At 49.2% G+C, this 21,089-nt stretch overlaps 1 protein-coding gene across 34 annotated transcripts in view; it reads right to left on the bottom strand.

Annotated features, from left to right (window-relative positions):
- APBB2 (amyloid beta precursor protein binding family B member 2) overlaps positions 1–21,089 on the bottom strand; it is a 381,591-nt gene that overhangs the window by 5,161 nt on the left and 355,341 nt on the right. For 26 of the 34 annotated variants that reach the window (XM_086405998.1, XM_086405977.1, XM_086405999.1 and 23 more), the window contains 5 exons: positions 8,964–9,078; positions 8,270–8,357; positions 7,402–7,485; positions 5,524–5,639; positions 3,026–3,205 (listed from right to left, as the gene is read on the bottom strand). In XM_086405998.1, the coding sequence (XP_086262124.1) occupies positions 3,026–3,205; positions 5,524–5,639; positions 7,402–7,485; positions 8,270–8,357; positions 8,964–9,078 (583 nt within the window). Of the gene's footprint in view, positions 1–3,025; positions 3,206–5,523; positions 5,640–7,401; positions 7,486–8,269; positions 8,358–8,963; positions 9,079–20,619; positions 20,825–21,089 lie in introns of those variants that run through there. The other 8 variants (XM_086405990.1, XM_086406007.1, XM_086405996.1 and 5 more) reach the window with 3 other exon arrangements.

Raw genomic sequence — 21,089 nt, 5'->3', positions numbered from 1 at the left:
ACATTTCAGATTGCATGCATTCACACATAGATATTTCAGATGGGGAACCATGAAGATTTGAATCAAGAGGAAAGAGACCAAGTTAGAAATGCTGGATACAGAGTATAAAGAAAGGTTTATCCCTAATGTCTTACACTAGATTGGCTGAGTCACTTTAGCTGGTGGCCCTCATACAATTAAAATAGTAAATGAGTAGAAATTATTTCTAGAGAAGAGACAATGAGTCTTGGAATCAGAACAAACTATAACCAGTGATAAAGCTAATTATTTAATTGTCATCAGCATTGAAAATGTATAATTAAGGCTAAAAGCCATTCATTTTATGACTAAAATCATCTGTTACGATTTGTTTATAATTTCACACACACACACAAGAGTTACCATCCATTTTTGCTTAGCTGGATTCTCCCATTTTCTGTTTTCTCCACACAGTCCCTTCATCCCATCTCAGCTCCCTATGTCCAGTCAGGAGGTTCATCTCAACTCCTCTACTGCCCCGGCCCCCTCCACTGGGCCCTGGTTCTTTATATGCAGGTGGATTTGAGGTAGAATCCTGGCCCCACAGAACACGAGGGGAAACTGTTCTCTGACAAAGGACCATGGTGGGGATGAAGCCACATAACAAGTGCACAGCGCAGAGCGCCTTCCCCTCCTGCCCTCTGTTTTCAGAGGCGTCCACCTCTGCCTCTCTGTCCAGCCACCCCTTCCTTTCCCCTTCTTAACCTAGCAACGTGCTTGTCTGTAAAGAAACAGAGAACGCCCTCCACTGCCCCCAGCCAGCTCCACCTGTTCCTGGACTCCTGGCATCTTCCGGCAGGTCTCAAAGTCACTTTAACCCAATCGGCAGGCTAAGCCCAGCTCCAGGATCTTCAACTTCCACCAAGACCTTGGCCCAACAACAAATATGACACCCGTTTCAATCCGGCTTTGCTGGCTCTTTGCTGGCTCATTTCCCTCAGCCTCAAAACCGTGTGGCTCTCCCCCATCCCAAACAAATGAGTAAGAGCCCCGACGGCGTACTTCCAGCTACTCCTTCACCTCAGACTTGACGAGCAACCTTTCTTCAGGGCCCCTTTCCTCCTCCAGGTCACTCCTCCATCCAGTGCAGTCTTACCCTTAGAGCACTTTCTACACCATAACAGAAAGTCGGTTTTTGCATCTCCCCACAGTCCCAAACTCCACAGTACAAGGATCACATCTTAGTCCTACTTGAACTTCCCAGAGTGCAGCCCACAAACGGTGGACTGAGTTAAGGGAAGTGCTGCTGCTGCTGCTAAGTCGCTTCAGTCGTGTCTGACTCTGTGCGACCCCATAGATGGCAGCCCACCAGGCTCCCCCGTCCCTGGGATTCTCCAGGCAAGAACACTGGAGTGGGTTGCCATTTCCTTCTCCAATGCAGGAAAGTGAAAAGTGAAAGGGAAGTTGATCAGTCGTGTCCGACTCTGTGCAACCCCATGGACTGCAGCCCACCAGGCTCCTCCGTCCGTGGGATTTTCCAGGCAAGAGTGCTGGAGTGGGGCACCACTGACTCTGGGCAGGTGCTTCAGATTCCGCATTCCTTGTTGCCAGCCAGGTGATTCTCCGTCACCTGCTTCTGTCTTGTCCCACTGCCACTCCTGGTTTAGATGCAACTCTCCCCTGGCCCCCTGGTGATCTCCCCACCTCAGCCGCATCCTTTTAACCCTCCTCCACTTTGTTTTCTTCTCTCTTTTGGAGGATGGTCTATTCACTCTCCTGCTTAACAAACTCTGCTGAAAGTAACACCCTGGCATGAGATCCCAGGCCCTTCGTGACATGGACCACACCTCCTTCCACCTACCCCACCTGCTGCTGCAGAATACACCATGCAGCCTAGGTTTGGATGCCTCCTTCAAACAGTTCCCTCCTCCTTACTAGAACTTTTCCAGTGGCTGGAGTAACAGGAGCTCAAACGATATTTGTGGATTGGATCATTTGAAATCATATATGTGGTAAAGAAGCACTGGCTTTATTGCCTGGAGACCTGGGGGTGAACACAGGCTTTGTCACTTACCAATGCTGCCCTGGGGCTGGCCCTTTTCCAAATGACCAAGTGCCCCAACGGCATGCTTCCAGCTACTCCTTCACTTTAAACTTTAGGAGCGAGCTATTTTCAGGGCCCTCTTCTTCCTCTGGGTCACTCCTCCATCCAGACTTGGGGGCAAACACAGGCTCTGTCACTTAACAAGTCTGTCCTGGGGCCTGCCCCCATCCCAAACAAATAAGCAAGCACCCCAGTAGCGTGCTGTCCTCTGAGCCTCAATTTTGTTATAAATAAAAGAACTACCTAACAGGGCTGTGGTGAGAATAGAGTTCACAGATATAAACAAGAACAATGCACTTAGACCAACTACCTAAAATAAAGACCATTTGATACACTGAATTAAAAAAAATTAGATTTGGTTCCAAGAAAAGAAAGAAAGAAAGTGAAGGAGCTCAGTCGTGTCTGATTCTTTGAGACTCCATGAACTGTAGCCCACCAGGCTGCTCCATTCATGGAATTTTCAAGGCAAGAGTACTGGAGTGGGTTGCCATTTCCTTCTCCAGGGGATCTTCCTGACCCAGGGATCGAACCCAGGTCTCCCGCACTGCAGGCAGATGCTTTTACTGTCTGAGCCACGAAGGAATTCCCTGGTGCATTTGGTTCCAAAAATGGCACCAATTCACACATGACCAGCATCTCCTGATCACACACTGAAATTAGGGATCAAGAACTGAGAATCCTCAGATTTATGGCTTTGAAGGTCATCGTTTTCAGTGTTCCTGGAGTCTCTAAGAAGAACTTGGCTCCAGCCACTCCTGCTGCTTCCGGGTGTCCTGCCCTCTTAAGACAGCAAACTGCTTATCACGATTGATTCCGTCTACAGGAATGAGGGTGTCACACAGCAAGGCCTTACTTGAGAGCTTAGACTCAGCTTCTTTTAAGTCAGAAATTCTACTCTAATTTATGGCATATCAGACAAAAGCAAGGGCCTGAGGGTGGAACCCCCACAGTGGGCTTACTCACCATGCAGGCAGCCTGCACCGCCTCCGACACGTTACCGGCATTAGGCTCACACCAGAAAACGTGGCACTCGAAGTGCTGGTTCCCAGTATCCATGATGAAGGCAAACGTGTGCACGTCCTTCCCGACGCCCATGAAGGACAGGAATCGCACCCGACACTCCACCAGGATCTCCTCTTCATTCTGCAAGAGACCCTGTTCAGTAGCCCAGCCACAGTCACAGACACATTTGGACCATAAGTCATAGAATTGGCTTACAGTGGCTGCACAGAGGAAATGGTCTTTAAAAATATACAGCCAGCCTGAATTTAGAAAGGACTTGTATTTTTCTAGCAAGGGAAGTTTCTAAATGTGTCTGGAGAGGCCTCACTGCTGTGGGTGCCTCATTCTGACATTGAGTCTACTCTGAACCACGCGGCAACCAGGTATGAGTGTTTTGGTCTCTGTCCAGTCCACTCCAAGCCTGTGACTTCACTATGGGTAGGAACAATGCCATGTACACTTTTTATGTACTGCCCATACAGTGGCTCAGAATCCACTTGCCCTGGCAAACCCACTAGAAACCCCAGAGCACCAAGAGGAAAGGATTCACGGGATCTCTTTCCACCCAGGTCTTCCCCAACTCAACAGCACATTGAATCATAAGTGTTAGCTGCTCAGTCGTGTCTGACTCTTTGCAACCCCACTGACTGTAGCCCGCCAGGCTCCTCTGTCCACAGAATTCTCCAGGCAGGAATACTGGAGTGGGTGGCCTTTCCTTTCTCCAAGTGATCTTCCTGATCTAGGGACTGAACCCTGGTCTCCTGCATCGAAGGTAGATTCTTTACCATCTGAGCCACCAGGGAACCACTGAATCGTATTTCTGTCTAAAACTATGTAAAACAAAAAGTTACCAAATGCCTTTTTTTTCTTTTTCACAAACTGATATCCATATGATGCTGAGTTAAGAAATGTTCGGAACTCATTCTAATGAACACTATATCCTCTGCAACAGCCATTTGTAATTTGTGAAAATTAGTAAATACATCCAGAATGTTGACTTTTGGCTCATGAACATCTGGACTTATGAAATATTCACTCAGGTGCTGTGGGACTGCTTAACAGGCAAACTAAGCTGGTCTGAGAGGTGGGAAGCTTTCTTGGAAGAAAGACATTTATGTTGAGATCTGGGTAGGCCAAAGGGAGCGGCGCCTGTAAGGTGCTGGGGTAGGAAAAGGCACCCCGTGTTGCAGACTTGAAGAATACCCAGCGGGGCAGGCCTGCAGGCTCAGTGAGCATCTTCAGAAACTGAACTGGGTGTGAAGGCGAGCTGTCTTTCCATGACAGGTGCCTCACAGAGGCAGAATGGAAAACTGACCCTGCTGCTTCTAGCTGTGTCAGGGAATGTTTAACAGGAGGACTCCTACGTGCTGTTTCTCACAAGTCCTTTGTTTCTTTTTAAGCAGAACAGCACGCTGCTCCCAGGAACTGAGGTCGTTGTGTGAGACAGGCTTGAGTCTCCTTTAGTAAACATTCTCTTTACGACAAAACTGCTTAGTCTTGATCCCCTTTCTTGAGATATGGATTGTCTCCTGACCTTGTGACCATTAATCCCTTGTTCCCTTGGTAACAGCTGCTGTACATTTGGTTTTCTGATCTTTATCATTGGCGAAAGAAACTTCTTGTACCACAGCCTTTATATACTCACAGAGAAATCATTAAAGCACCTTTGCTCCATCAGAGCTTGGGTGCCCGTGTCTTTCTTTCTTTCTCTCCATCCTCAGCTGATTCTCTGGAGCGCAGAGACCCATCTTGCTCACTCTCCTGCCTGGGCTTCTAAGACTCTCTCGAGAAGGTGCCCTGTGCCTCCGTGAGAGACGCAAGTCCTGTGTCAAGGACTTTATTGGTTCTCTGCGTAAACCAGGGAATATCCGCCTCTTTCTCTCTCTCACTTTCTTATCGTCACCTCCGGAGCACCAGGTCCCGGTCCATTAAAGGACCCCAACATAGCTGTGTGCCTGGTGGCAGTTGCTTAACCTCTCTGTGCCTCAGTTTTCTCAACCACAAAGTTGAGATAATTTGTGTCTGAGGTTAATGCTGGCCTCTCTCCAGATGACCAGTGACCCCTGCTACCACAGGACCTTTCTACAGCAGACGCACCTACTGCACCCCAGCCCCAGGTAACAGAGCCCAGTCAATACTGGAGCCTGGAGAGTGGTCAGAAAACCAAGCCCCATTAGCGAGTTACTGCTAACATCATACAGTCACCTCTAGCAAATGATTCCAATCTCCTGGGCAAAGGAAGAATGAGGAGCACCAGAACAGAATCCTCTGAGGTGTGTGCATAGATACAGACACAAAGGGCAGTTTTCTTTTTTTTTCATGTAAGTTATTTTAATCACAAGCAAGCACAGCTCCCGAGAGGCCAAGCCTTGGCATGTGCCTGAGTTTCACAGAAGCTTATCGTATGCGAAACTGCACTGTATCCCAGACAGGCCAACTGTATCTGCCACCCTTCTCACCTTCTCACTGATGACAGTCACAGTAGCATCGGCCACGTTCATGTTCACTGACGGCCACTCCTCCTTGCTAGAGGAGGTCATAAGACTTTCTATGGCATTGTTCAGGGTGTCCATTCCTGTGGATGGAAGGGATAATTGAAAAAGGCCCTAAAGCTATTCCTGACTCTCAAATATGGATCCAAATCACCCAGTAGCAGCTATGCCCAGACATTTTTTTTGTAGCCCCAGACGTTTCATTTGAGCATTTCACGGCTCAAAAGAAAAGAAATGCAAGTGTTTTCAATAGAAAAAAGGGTCATGAGAACTTCCAGAGATGTAGTGTGTGATGTCCTGTCTAACCAGACTGTCTCTCCCAAGATTCCCAGCTCCAAGTGTAGAAACATTACTCAAATGCTGCTACCTTTTTTCTAAGTAAGGAACCTTGAAAAGGCGGGAGGGGGTGGGGGGGTCCAACAGAAGCCAGCCTCTGCCAGATTACCCTGATCATCTTTTATTGTGCCTTGTTACTTAAGTAAGGCCAAGTTCAGATGGCCCCTGGATATGAAGAGTATGTGTTGCTCAATGGGGCCCTCTGGCTGAGTGTTCCCACAGCTATTTTTGGTGGGTGGTATAACAACTTCATTGCGATCTAATTCACATACCATACAATTTACTCATGTAAAGTACAAACTTCAGTGGTGTCTAATATATTCAGAATTGTGCAACCATCACCATAGTTTTAGAACATTTTTATCATTCCCTAAAAGAAACCCCACACCTTTCAGGAGTCACCCTTCATTGCCTCCAGCCTTTCAGTCCTATCTTTAGAGATCTGCCTGCTCTGGACACATTTCATATAAATGGAATTATAAAGGGTACAGTCTTTTATAATTGGCTTCTTTCATTTAGCATGATGTCTTCAAGGTTCAGCCATGCTGCAACAAGTCTAATACTTCATTCCTTTTATTGCCAAATAATCACCACTGTATAAAAGTGGTTTTTATTCATTCTTCAGCTGATGGACATCTGGGCTGTTTCTACTTTTTGACTATTATGAATGATGCTGCTGTGAACACTCCTGTACGAGGCATTTCATGTGGACAGATGTTTTCATTTCACTTGGTTATATGTCCAGGAGTAAAAACTGCTGGGTCAAATGATACTACTACATTTAACTTCTGAGGAGTTGCCAGACTGATTTCTAGGGCAGCCACGCCATTCTACATTCACCCCAGCAGTACGTGAGGGTCCTGATTTCTCCATAGCCTTTGTTATCCAGAAAAAGGTGACATCTCCCAGATTCCTTCCAGCTTGGTATGGCTAAGCAACTAAATCCCACCTATGAAATGCAGCTGACTGCTGATGCTGGGTGTACTTCTGGGACACACCTTGATGGGAAAGCATGAGGGCTCCCTCAGCCCCCGTCCCTGCCCAGCACTTGACAAGGACTGAAGCAGATGCCCCAGCCTGAGACAGATGCTCTGATTCAGAAGCACGGGGCCCTTCCACAGCCCTGGCTTATGCATCTCTGAACTGCTGGGTGAATGAGAAATCAGGTCCTCTTCATTCAAGTCCCTATATTCTGGGACCATGAGTCGAAGGAGTTTAGTCTGTCCTGTTCTTTTGTTATAATTTTATTTTGCTCTGCAGCATGTGGGATCTTCCTGGACCAGGGATCAAACCTGTGTCTCCAGCACTGGCAGGTGAATTCTTTACCACTGAGCCACCAGGAAAGCCCTGTGCTGCTCTTTTGACCAGGACTGTTGTGTGCTCTAGCTGGGGACGGTGTGAGAGTGTGGTTCAAGACAAGGCAAAGGAGTGAAACAGCAGACGCCACCCTCATGGGAGGCTGAACACCAAACACTTGCCAGGTGGAAAGACAGTGAAGGTTTCACATACCGACCGGTCTGTCCACTGGTAGCATGCCCAAATACTGCACGTGGAACTTCTGGACCAGCTCAGTCTTTGGTGTTGGAAAATCTACTACAGGGAAGAAAACAACACATCTTTCTCAAAGGTTCCCACATACACATAACATCCTGCGTTTCTAGAGGTGACTGTGACAATCATTCTGTAAGAACAGCCGCTTCTTCTGCCAGACACTGGGGCCATCAATCAAAATCCCCTCCACCTTTCATGGATACACGTGTGTGTGTGGCTGGGTCGCTTTGCTGTGCACCGGAAACGTTCACAACACTGTCAATTGGCTAAATACAATAGAAAAATCGGCTAAATACAATAGAAAGTAAAGAGCTTGAAAGAACCCCAGTCACCTTTCATTTCTAGGTAGGCAAGCATTTGAAAGAAGGAGCTGGAATCTATGTGTTACGCTGTGACGGTCTCTTGGAAGTGTGCTAAGTAGCAGCTTCAGGTGTTTGGTTTATTAGGGGAGGTTGATGCCGGAGGAAATTTAATTACAAAGGGGTGCAATCAGAGACAGGAAAAATGACTAAACAGAGCTCCCCAAAATATCAACCCACACACTTTTAAACTAGCTGGTCCTTACCCCAGGCTGTACATGAGTTACAAAGCCACTAAAAGTAATTGTCTTTAATTTTTTCCAACAACAAAACTCATCCTGGTTCTTAGTACCTAACCCTGTTGACACAAAGTCAGCTCTAAGCCACACTCAAGGCCCCGAGTGCAGGCTCGGCCTGGGTCTGGCGGGTCCAGCGTGGTTCTGAGGGACACTCGACATGTCTAAGACCCTGTGTTTGGTGACTCAGACGTGGAGTGCCAGCACCAAGGCGGTGGGGCGCGGACGTACCTTGCAGGGGGACGTCGAGGTTCCCGTGGGTCCTTTCCTGTAAGGAGCTGCAGGCCAGGGCCTTGGCATTCTTCCGTTCGGCCATAATCTGATGAAGAGAAAACGTAGCTTTGGCTCGTGGTTAGGGACCCCGTGTCCTCAGCTGTTCCAGGCAGTGGAGTGTCTGCTTCATTTTCAAGTTAAACCGGCTTTAGTCTACTGCCGGACCCCCAACCCCATCTCCGAGCTGCACACTTTGAGAACTGTGCCCTTTTCTCTGGGGGGAAAAGTGAGTGACGGTACCTCAGAGGAAATGACATTCTCCTGATTGTTCAGAATGTATGCCTCTTCCATTTCTAACGTAACAACACCCACAATAACCCTGGCCTTTTGTAGACCTCCGGGCCCACAGCTGTCAGTGGAACACAGAGCAAGTGGTAACCCCCTGCTGCTGGCACGTGGCCACTTCTGGACTTATTAGACCAACTGGACTGTGGGAGGGACCACGGCCATGTTCCCTTTGTAGGTGAAGCACCACTTAGAGCAACAGCCGACATCAGAAAGGGTATGAACTACGCTGGTAGGACTGGCGGTCGGCGTGCTTCGCCCAGAGCTTGACCTGAACGTGTCAGCTCCTGTCCTTCCACACCCCTTTCCTTGCTCAGCAGTGAGGGAAAAAAAGAGGGTTGAACTCCTCTGCCCTGACCCACCTTACCTTGGAACAGATTTCGTGGAGACTTGTGGCAATGGCTTTTGCTGGTGTGTCACATCGAAATACATGACATTTCAAAATTCTTGTATCTTTGTCTCTTGCTACATAAGCAAAATCTCTGTGCAAACAAAGTTTATCAGTCCATTAGAATGAGGAACCTTTACAACACACATTCTAGTTATGTTAACTGAGCTAGGAGCCAGCGTGTCAGAGGTAAACAGAGTATGCAGTGGTTAAAAAACATAAATAAATGTCAACAGCCACCTCAAATAGAGGAACAGTTGCGTGGATGTGAGGAATTCATTTCTGACTAAAATAACTACAATGTTCCCCAGACTCTGTCTGTTGAGCTTCTGGAATCTTAATGAACAGCACATAATGAAAATTGAACTTTATGGGAACCTTCTATCTAGTAACAACAAATGTCAGGGTTATAAATATTATGATCACAAAACAGAACACAGGCTTGAGAGGAGCATGAATCTGTACGCGCGATACTGCGACACACACCATGATGTAGCAGAAGCAAAACAGGCTCTGACGTGTAAACACGTGCCCAGAGACTGGATCCGACCCACAGCTGCAGAGTAGGCTGAGAGGCAGTCACGGGGACACGGAAGGACGCCACAGACCGAAGTCCCGTCAGAGGCACTCGATTCTGCTAATCACGCCTCTCACTCCAGGGCTTGGGGCGGCCACGGCAGCATCACCCCAAAACTGTCAGCTCAGACTCTGCGGTGAGCCTGCAGCTGGCCCTGGATTTCAGCATCTCCTTTACTGATGGAAAGGACAGTGCCTGTGACCTGACCTGGCTTCAAAGAACCACGCCACACAACTACATTTCTCACTATTACTGAGGACAGCAGTTAAAAAGATCAGAGGTTTATGAAAAATAAACGCTCATACTTCCCCATCTGGCAATGGATCACAATGATTTCCTGGCAGGTGCTGCCAAGCTTGGATCCCTGTTTGTAGGCATAACCACAGATGAATTTATTAATCACTTCTCAGTGTAAGAGCTGGTGATGTTCTTGTAGTCTAGGACAGATTTTCCCCAACAACGATTTGGCTTCTTTGGGAAGGAACAGGAATCTATCTGCTGAAGGTAACTGGCCACTGTGAAGGCCTGGCCAGAAAAGCCTGTCTCATCACCTTGCTGTGCCCCAGGCCACCTTGCAGCGGCTCCTGGCCACCCACAGGCACTTGAATCTCCACCTGTGCACACCTGCCCACGGACCTGCTCTGCTCCACCTTCCCATGTTCTCACCTTCCATCGCAGTTGGTACCCTCCATACTACAACCAGGGCCCGTCCTGACTCCCGCCCCGCCATTCCTAGCCCCGCACTCCGTACCCAACCCCTGCATTCAGCCTATTTTCCTCCTGACAGAGTCTTGAATCCACCCCTTCATTGCCAGCCCTGCCAGCGCTCAGGATTTCTAGGCAGGTCTCGCCTCCCTGCCTTTGCTCACACTGTCTCCAGGCTCTGGCCACAGCTGAAGACCCAGTTGAAGCTGGGTAAGCACCCTGTCCAGTGCTGGCGTGCTCCTTGCATACACAACACCCACCACTGAGTACCACGAGTGTCTGCTTGTGAGTTCTGTCTTCCCCACACCTCCTTTGAAGCTCTGTGAAGATGATTTTGTGCCTTGCTGCTGCTGCTGCTAAGTCACTTCAGTCGTGTCCGACTCTGTGTGAGCCCATAGACGGCAGCCCACCAGGCTCCCCCATCCCTGGGATTCTCCAGGCAGGAACACTGGAGTGGGTTGCCATTTCCTTTTCCAATGCATGAAAGTGAAGTGAAAATGAAGTCGCTCAGTCGTGTCCGACTCTTAGTGACCCCATGGACTGCAGCCCACCAGGCTCCTCCGTCCATGGGATTTTCCAGGCAAGAGTACTGGAGTGGGGTGCCATTGCCTTCTCCTTTTGTGCCTTATTCACCCTCAATACCCAGTCTCTGGGCCTGGCTTTAATTGGTACTGAGTGCCCCCCCCCTCAAGCACAGGGCAAGCAGCATGCACCCTATTATCCACTGAGAAAGTTGGCCTGTGGTCAGAGGTATGAATGGCTGCTCTGATAGTGGGCTGAGGGTGGGTCTGGGTGAGAAGCTGGGCCCAGACTTTGGGGGTAAGCACAGCCTTGCTGAAACTCCAATACTTTGGCCTCCTGATGCAAAGCATTGACTCACTGGAAAAGATCCTGATGCTGGGAAAGACTGAAGGCAGGAGGAGAAGGGGATGACAAGGGATGAGATGGCTGGATGGCATCACCACCCTGATGGACACGAGTCTGAGTAGGCTCCAGGAGTTGGTGATGGACAGGGAAGCCTGGCGTGCTGCAGTCCATGGGGCCGCACACGACTGAGCGACTGAACCGCCAGCCTTGCTCCACACTGTGCTCCCGAGGCCTTCCCGAGCCCCAGCCCCCATCGAGACAGCACGCCTTGCTCCACACTGTGCTCCCGAGGCCTTCCCGAGCCCCAGCCCCCATCGGACAGCACGCCTTGCTCCACACTGTGCTCCCGAGGCCTTCCCGAGCCCCAGCCCCCATCGGACAGCACGCCTTGCTCCACACTGTGCTCCCGAGGCCTTCCCGAGCCCCAGCCCCCATCGGACAGCACGCCTTGCTCCACACTGTGCTCCCGAGGCCTTCCCGAGCCCCAGCCCCCATCGGACAGCACGCCTTGCTCCACACTGTGCTCCCGAGGCCTTCCCGAGCCCCAGCCCCCATCGGACAGCACGCCTTGCTCCACACTGTGCTCCCGAGGCCTTCCCGAGCCCCAGCCCCCATCGGACAGCACGCCTTGCTCCACACTGTGCTCCCGAGGCCTTCCCGAGCCCCAGCCCCCATCGGACAGCACGCCTTGCTCCACACTGTGCTCCCGAGGCCTTCCCGAGCCCCAGCCCCCATCGGACAGCACGCCTTGCTCCACACTGTGCTCCCGAGGCCTTCCCGAGCCCCAGCCCCCATCGGACAGCACGCCTTGCTCCACACTGTGCTCCCGAGGCCTTCCCGAGCCCCAGCCCCCATCGGACAGCACAGGACTTGAGAAACGGTGAGAAGGCATCACTTGTGTTGGAGACCATGCTCGAGGGAAGTCATTTCAGGCCTGCCTCCTCCTGGCGACTTCTCTTTTCTGGACAGTTCCTAAAGTGATAACACGCAGAGTCTCGCCACACACTGCTCTTCTTCTTCAAAATTCCACTTTCAGTCAGCATTTTTCTGATGCTAAGTCTTTGAAGTTCTTGTGGTCACCCATGGAAAGTCCAAAAAATTTTGTCTGGATTTCTGGAGTTCCAAAGTTTGTCCCACCAACTCTTCCAGCATCCTTAGTCCAGCTAAGCAGCTCTCCCCTCTGCCCCCGAAAGCTGGGTCTCCGTGTCCACTCACAGCACCTCCCCCTGCCCGGCCAGGTGTGCGCTGACCATCCGGCACACTCTGCAGCTCACTACACCGTCTACTCCGCGTGGCCCAGTTCGAAAGCCCTCTGGCCCTCTGGGCCCCAGCACCTTGCTTGTGTCTCAATGCTGAAAGGATCTGCGTTCTGGACCACAAAGGATTATAGCTCGTTGTACCCCACCTTTAGTAGAGACCTCACCAGCATCTGTCCTCTCTGAGAGAGGAAGGGACAGCCAGAGGGCAACGGGTCAGAACCCAGGCACCCCAACTTCTAATCCCATTCCTGATTCCACTGAGCTATACAGTCTTGGACATGAAGTCAAAAAAAGATAGAATTCTCCAGGGCTCCTTTCCGGCTCTGATAATCTATGATGTAAGCATCCAAGATCCATCCTGCTCTCTGTGACTGCTGGCTGGCCTACAAGTGTAATAAGGCCACCATCAGGGAGGGCCAAGCAGGCCCTGATCGATAAGCAATGGATCACTCCCATCACGCTTCAGATGCAACCCCATAGGGGTAATTTTTTTAAATTATTATTATTAATCTTCATCTTCTTCTGGCTCAGGAGAAAGCGATTAAGGCCTAAGGCGACCATCTGATCCACATTTTCCCAAACAGGCAGCTTAGCAGCGCAGGCTCTGTTTGGGGCATTCTGATACTTTTTTTTTTTTTTTTTTAAACAGCTTTGTTTTTTCCTGTTCCCTCCTAGGTACCAGGCTAATAGATCAGGGGGGCAGAAATCTGTTGGTAATTTAACCTCCCAAGAGAAAACAAGTTCCCTCGTCTCTTCCCTGTGGAGGGGGGTCAGGAGATTTGCATGTCTCTATTTAATTGCCATGAAACATATCCCAAATCACTCTAAAGGAGCAAAAAGTCCCAAGAATGAGGATTTGTAAGAATTCACTTTCAGGCCTGGAGCACAGACAAGTCGAACAACTTCCTTCTTGTGAGAGAAATATATGGCTGAGCTAATCTCATCAATATTCAGAATGAAATCCAAATACCTATTAACTGGTGGTTGTAAAATCCTGCCTTTTCAGCACCTGATTTCTGAAAATGGCTGCAGCTATAGACAAAATAACGACCCTCCCAAGACATTCCTGTCCTAACTCCCAGAGTCTGTGAATAGGTGACCTTACAAAGAGGACTCTGCAGGTGGGACTGAGTGAAGGATTCTGAGTTGAGGCTGTGACCCTGGATTATCTTACAGGGGAAAGAGGAAGCACTCGCCTTACAAAGGGACTTATCAATAAAAGAACAGGCGCAAGGGCTACAAGCCAAGGCAGGCAGGCAGGCAGCCTCTAAAGACTGGAAAAGTGGGAAGGCTTCTCTAGTGGGAACACTGCCCTGCTGACACCATGATTTTTCGCCTCTAAGACCAGATTTCTGATCTCCAGAACTATAAGAGAATAAATCTGTGTGACTTTAAGCCACTAAGTTTGTGGTAATTTATTATAGCAGCAATATAAAACTAATACACTTGCCAGTAGGCTTCACATTCTAACCAAATTACGATATGGTATAAGAACTTACATTTAAAAGTAATATTCAATTCACTTCCACAAACACCTTCTGAGCCACTACGACACACCAGAGATGCCAACACAAACAGACAAGGCGCCAGCCTAGGCAGCCAGCTGTTCAATGACAGAGATGCTCAGTGAGATCTAAGCTGCTTCTCTAAGTACCAGGAACTCCCCAGGGTGAGAGGGCAGCGATGGTTCAAGGAACACTCAGAGGAGCTTGAGCAAAGGCACAGAGGTAAGCAAGCCCACAGAGGGTTTGGAAGAACTCCTAGTCCTAGGCATGAGCCCTGGCACTGTGGTGAGGGTCCATGGCTGCAGGGAGGTTGCACCATGTCCTGGCAGGAATCTGGCTCTTACTCTGAGCCATCAAGTCTGTCATATGACACATGACCCCCTCTGACATGTGTTTTAAAAAGTTGCTTCTGGTAGAACAAAGTGGGTCAAGGGAAGGTGGAGGAGACAGATGGGTAAGAGGTATCAGACGGATGTCTGCAGGACTCATGGGTGTGGGAGATGAGAGGCAGAATCCGGAATAGCTCTGGAGTCCCTGCTGGGAAAACTAAGCGCCCTCACACTGGGGATGGGAGAGGGAAGGATCTGGTGAAGGAGGCTGGTGAGCTCCAGGTTGGACAAGATGTGTGAGGTGTTTGCGGGCCCACTGATCAGGTGGACACTCAGTCCCTGAGCTGAGGCCAGGTCTGGAGCTGGGCGGGTGGAGTGGGGGGTGCGGGCAGCTGAAGACAGAGAAGCAGATGAAAGGGTAGGGAGCGAGAAAACACAAAACAAGGCCTGGATCTCAGGAGGAAAGGCATTTGAAGGCCTATCTGAGGCCAAGGGCCCAATGAAAGGATGAAGAAAGACTTCTGGGAAGGAGGAAAGCCCAGGACAGGCTGGCTCCAAAGACACAAAGGAAGGGGCTTCTGAAGAACCCAGGACCACAGAGGCTGAACAGCAGGAGACAGGCCACTCAGTCTCAGTGCCACGGAGGTCTGGGGTGACCTCGGCCTCTCGGGCCATCCCCTGGAGAACGGTGTCTGGGTCCCAGCTTCAGAGTGAAGCAGTTGAGAGACCACAGTGCATTGCCTTTCCTTCTCCCTTCTTAAACTTCTCACTCTGGGGCTCCTCAAATATACATTAAAGCAGAGAGGACAGTCAATGACGTACACCCAGTTTCACGCTGACTAAGACATGGCCTAACTCAGCCTTTCAGACTTTTTTTCTGATCAGTGCTATGATCCTAAAAGTCCTTATGCCCATATGTAACAGCACCTTAACATTTTCTAGAGCTTCTCCTGTATCCTGCTGCTGCTGCTAAGTCGCTTCAGTCGTGTCTGACTGTGCGACCCCAGAGACGGCAGCCCACCAGGCTCCCCGTCTCTGGGATTCTCCAGGCAAGAATACTAGAGTGGGTTGCCATTTCCTTCTCCAATGCATGAAAGTGAAAAGTCAAAGTGAAGTCACTCAGTCGTGTCTGACCCTCAGTGACCCCATGGACTGCAGCCTACCAGGCTCCTCCATCCATGGGATTTTCCAGGCAAGAGTACTGGAGTGGGTGCCATTGCTTTCTCCGCCTATATCCTGAGGGGACAAGAAATTGCTTTAATTACCAGCCTCCATGGCTACAGTATTTCTATCAATCAGCCCAGCACCACGGATGGGGATGGGGAGGGAAGAGCACCCGGAGCTGGTGGCTGTCACCCAGCTGAACAGGGCCCGCAGGGGCTGTGACACTGTGAGGGTGCGGTCAGCCTGCTGTAGCACCCTGCAGGAGCTGCTTCTTCCCCTGCGGGCCTTCACTGTCTCTCCTGTCCCCGACTTTGCGTCTCAGAGCCACCAGCAGCACTGGTGTTCACAGCCCCGAGAGTGTTGCATCTCAGAGCTGAGACAGGCTCGGATGGACTTCTATGTCCCTCTGCTCCCTGCCCCACCCCTGGGTCATGCCTCCTCCAGGGCCTTGGCATGGTCACCAATAAAGCCACAAATCTGTCTCAGATGACCCCCGAGGTCCAGTCAGAACAGGCTCCTGTCTTTTCTGACACATTCTCCAAGATGCCCGTCTATCCGAGACACTGTGTGTGACACTGAGCAGCCAGCACCACTTCTGTTCTTTGCTGCAGCTTTCTCCTGGAGCGAGGAAATGTCTGCTAGAGAGGAGCTAGTCCCCTCTGGAGTTTCACCTCACCCATTTCCTGCAGTCAGGGGATCACTGCATTTCCTCCATCAACCAGGAAGTGGAAGGTTCACAGCTGTGTCTCCCCCTTAAACTGTAGCAGAAGGGCGTACCAGGAATCAGCTACTTTCACCGTTAGTTGGAAACCCTTGTGATTCCAGCTCTTTTTGTTCCTATTCTTTTGCTCTTCTCCCCAGTAATTACTCCCCCAGCGGACCAGCGGTAAGTTCTGTCAGGGAAAAATGTCAGTGCTAAGACATCTTATACAACAGCCTCAAATTTCTTAATGGCAAAGGGAAAAGACAAAAGAGTGCTTTTATTGTTCTCAGCTGACAGCATTTTAATCGCCCTGCAGGGGCTTAATCCATCTGTATAGAATGAATGAATCAATGATTCTTTATTCAAATGGGTTCCATTAAAAAGCTGCCAAGACAGAACTGCTCACTCTTTCCCTAAATCCCTCCCCTTGCAACTCTTCCATAAATGAAAACTTGCTTGTGATCTTATCCCTCTTCAAAAGGAATTTAAGAGGCATCTACAGACCTCTTCTGTGTATTCTTGCCACCTCTTCTTACTATCTTCTGCTTCTGTTAGGTCCATACCATTTCTGTCCTTTATTGAGCCCATCTTTGCATGAAATGTTCCCTTGGTATCTCTAATTTTCTTGAAGAGATCTCTAGTCTTTCCCATTCTGTTGTTTTCCTTTATTTCTTTGCACTGATCGCTGAGGAAGGCTTTCTTATCTTTTCTTGCTATTCTTTGGAACGCTGCATTCAGATGCTTATATCTTTCCTTTTCTCCTTTGCTTTTCGCTTCTCTTCATTTCACAGCTATTTGTAAGGTCTCCCCAGACAGCCATTTTGCTTTTTTTGCATTTCTTTTCCATGGGGATGGTCTTGATCTGTCTCCTGTACAATGTCACAAACCTCCGTCCATAGTTCATCAGGCACTCTATCTATCAGATCTAGCCCCTTAAATCTATTTCTCACTTCCACTGTATAATTGGATATTGTATAAGAGATGTGATTTAGGTCATACCTGAATGGTCTAGTGGTTTTCCCTACTTTCTTCAATTTAAGTCTGAATTTAAGTCATGATCTGAGCCACAGTCAGCTCCCGGTCTTGTTTTTGCTGACTGTATAGAGCTTCTCCATCTTTGGCTGCAAAGAATATAATCAATCTGATTTTGGACTGCAAGGAGATCCAACCAGTCCATTCTAAAGGAGATCAGTCCTGGGTGTTCTTTGGAAGGAATGATGCTAAAGCTGAAACTCCAGTACTTTGGCCACCTCATGCGAAGAGTTGACTCATTGGAAAAGACTCTGATGCTGGGAGGGATTGGGGGCAGGAGGAGAAGGGGACGACGGAGGATGAGATGGCTGGATGGCATCACCGACTCGATGGACGTGAGTCTGGGTGAACTCCGGGAGTTGGTGATGGACAGGGAGGCCTGGCGTGCTGCGATTCATGGGGTGGCAAAGAGTTGGACACGACTGAGCGACTGAACTGACAGACCTCGTAGTGGTTACCCAGGCTAACGTTTCTTCCCTCCTTCTATAGCAAGCCAGACGGGTGGTACTTAGAAGGTATCAGTGGTATAAAACCTTAGTTAACAGATCAGGAGGAGCTCCACTACTGGGACACTCCCACAAACCAACACATTTTCTCTTAATGATGAATGAAAACTTGCCTCCCCACAACGTGTGCCTATGGGACTGGGCTCTGCTTTCTGGAACTGCCCTAGTCCCACACACGACAGCCCAGATGTGTGTGGCAGTAGCTCATACTTTCTTTTCTGTTAGATTCCCTGCCATTCAGTCTCTCGCTAAATCTTTTCTGTTAGCGCTCCTGACGAAGTCTCCACAATTTAGTAAAGTCTTTTATGTAAAGTCTTTTTAGTAAAGTCTTTTATGTTTGCTCAGGTCAAATACACGTTATGTCTGACACACGCTGGCACATGGAGGAAACTGATTAACATTTGTTGTTATTATACATGAGGAAAAAGAAGTAAAAAGAAAAAAAAAGGTCCACTTTGAAATACTGTCTCCTACTGTCTCCTTATCCACAAAGGACATTTTAATAAATCTTTGCAGAGGTACGAATATAATAACACTTAATGAAATGTTCCCAAGACCCTTTCCTCCCAGGTTATCTTTCTGTGGAGGTGATAAGCGAACAGAGTTGTTACCACTGCAGAGGACAGGTCCCACCTGCAGACAAGGAGAAAAGAGCAGCAAGGAGATTTGGTCCAAACATTCCAAATCCAGCCCTTTATGATAAGGGGCTTTCTCTTTTCATCTCACCTGCAAAGGGCCTAAAAGGAGGAGTCCTGTTTTCAAGGCTGCCTGCTCTTCTTTGCCTAACGGCTCTTATTTTCTTATTACACTTTGAAACTATTGTTTTGGGGGCTTGGGGAAAGGAAGAGAGGGAAAGGGGATGAGAAATGCCTTCCTCCTAAATGGCTAATTAATCCAGAAGGTTACACATACATACTGGCTACATACACGTACGAGCCATTTTGATTTTTCTTATTTCACCCAGCGGCACACACACCATATGCAGGCATTACTAATTTCACAAAGCTCAGGCTCCGATTTGGTAAACTCAACTTTCTTTGCAAACTTAAGAAGATGCTCAGTTTGTAAACTCTGAAAGGGGCATTCTAGCAACTCATCACCTGCGTAAACACACCTTTTCCACAGGGAATCCTTTGTTTACCAGGTGCTTTCACGAGACAGACTGCGTACACAGCAAATCTGAAAAGCGACTACCTGCAAATAAACACTACAGGTGCAGTGGGCAAATCAGCGTTTGTAGCCTCTCTAGAATGGCCTTTGCTGCTAATATTCAGAGCAACGGGTCCCAGAGAGGAGCCCTGAATGAACTCGGATGGTAGGACCTACCAAGGCAATGGCACCCCACTCCAGTACTCTTGCCTGGAAAATCCCATGGACGGAGGAGCCTGGTAGGCTGCAGTCCACGGGGTCGCTAAGAGTCAGACACGACTGAGTGAGTTCACTTTCAGTTTTCACTTTCATGCATTAGAGAAGGAAATGGCAACCCACTCCAGTGTTCTTGCCTGAGAATCCCAGGGACGGGGGAGCCTGGTGGGCTGCCGTCTATGGGGTCGCACAGAGTCGCACACGACTGAAGCGACTTAGCAGCAGCAGGACCTACCAAACATGTGAACACATTCTCACCATTGGCTCCCACAAGACTTAGTGGGGACTTCAGACCAGGGAGCTGGTGTCCAAACCCACTGCCCTCATCCTCCAGAAACTTCCACCACCTCCAGGGGCCAGGGCCTCCTCAGAAGGAGTGAGAGAATCAATCAGGCTCCCCAAATCTCCTAAGCATGCCCTCTGGGAGACTGACCGTGGAAGTGTCACCACACAGCCTGTGCAGTCTCCCTTCCCTCGGGCCACTGAGCGATGACTGCAGCTCATCCTAAAGGAGGAAGTGGCCCTTGTTGGAGCTCAGCCCCTCCTCCCCTCCTCCCCTCTTCCCCTGAGGGAGCTCCTGGGTCAGACTCCAGCACAAAGAGCAAAGGTGCCGTCCTTGGTGTCTCTTCACTTTGCCAAGCAGTACTGACAATCGTTCTTTCAACAGGAAAAATTCCCAAAGGTTCTCCTTCCATCAAAAATGGAGCTTTTATGAAGTGACAGAGCTGAGGAATCGTGGAGCTTAAAAGCCCCCAATCAGCCTACGGTCAGGCTGACATTCAGAGTACCGAAAATACACGCATCTGAGGTACAAATACCTTTCATTTTGGAGGTGCAGCCTTTCTATCGGTATGTTCTTCTAGATGTGAGGAGAGGAGAAGAATTCCATATATTTTAGCTAATAATCCAGACTGAAATTGAGTCAGTCCCTCTGGCTGTCATCCTAGAGTCAAACCTTACCAACAAAGCTCTTTGGAGAAGTCCTAACAAGCCAGTCCTAGTATTCAGATCAGATCAGATCAGATCAGTCGCTCAGTCATGTCGGACTCTTTGCGACCCCATGAATCGCAGCACGCCAGGCCTCCCTGTCCATCACCAACTCCCGGAGTTCACTCAGACTCACGTCCATCGACTCGGTGATGCCATCCAGTCATCTCATCCTCTGTCGTCCCCTTCTCCTCCTGCCCCCAATCCCTCCCAGCATCAGAGTCTTTTCGATGAGTCAACTCTTCGCATGAGGTGGCCAAATTAGTTCTTCACAAAGCACGGAAAGCCTCCTTACACAACCTGGTACCTAACCTGATATTTCTATCATGTCTTCTCCCCAGCACGCTGACTAGATTGTGCTCAGCCAGCAGTGAGAAGGACCAAGTCATGGCTCTGCCCATCACCTTCCCCAGACAGGGTCAAGCAGCAGAGGACCACGGCCCCAGAGGCACGGCCACAGTGTTTTGAACGCAGGACATGTAACAATGATGATGAGAAAAAGTTAAAACAAAGTTCCGCCTTGTAAAGACAGCGATGGCTGTGATGAAGGTGACAGGGGCATGAAGAAAGCAAATGAACTTTGCTAGACACTGAAGACAGCACAAAGATGGGGAGAAGAGAAAATCGGCCGGTTACCTCTCTCTGAATCCGGGAAGGCATGAGGGAACAGAGCAGAAACAACACGTTAGCATTCACACGGTACCTGCTATTTACCGCAGTCCCATTAACATCGACTCTAAGCGCTGACATCCCATCTTATTTCCCAACTTGGCTGTAATTAATAGCCTTTCGGTGCTTATTTTAGCTGAACTCCCTCACACAGAAGCGTGTATTTTGAGCCACTTTACGATGGAGCCAAAAGATGCCAGCTGAGTTTACAGAGGATCGTATCAACCGTGGGAGGTAATCAAGCCTAAAATATCACAGTGAAATACGGGAAACGGTTTGCAGAGAACAGCAGCAGAGTACTTATCTTCGTTTTCCAGCTCCACCTGCTCCCAATAAAAAACATATGGAAACAAAGACATGGCAACAGCCTTACCTGCTTTACTAGCACTTCCAACATTTTATTAATAGAGCTACAGTGTTACAATCCAGGGATTCTC

This window comes from Bos grunniens, chromosome 6 (assembly GCF_055505025.1).
Source record: "Bos grunniens cultivar Pamir isolate PY7600 chromosome 6, Bosgru_T2T1.0, whole genome shotgun sequence".
Classification (NCBI taxonomy): domain Eukaryota; kingdom Metazoa; phylum Chordata; class Mammalia; order Artiodactyla; family Bovidae; genus Bos; species Bos grunniens.
Note: the sequence above shows the minus strand (reverse complement) of the source record. Positions and strands in the feature narration are given on the sequence as shown.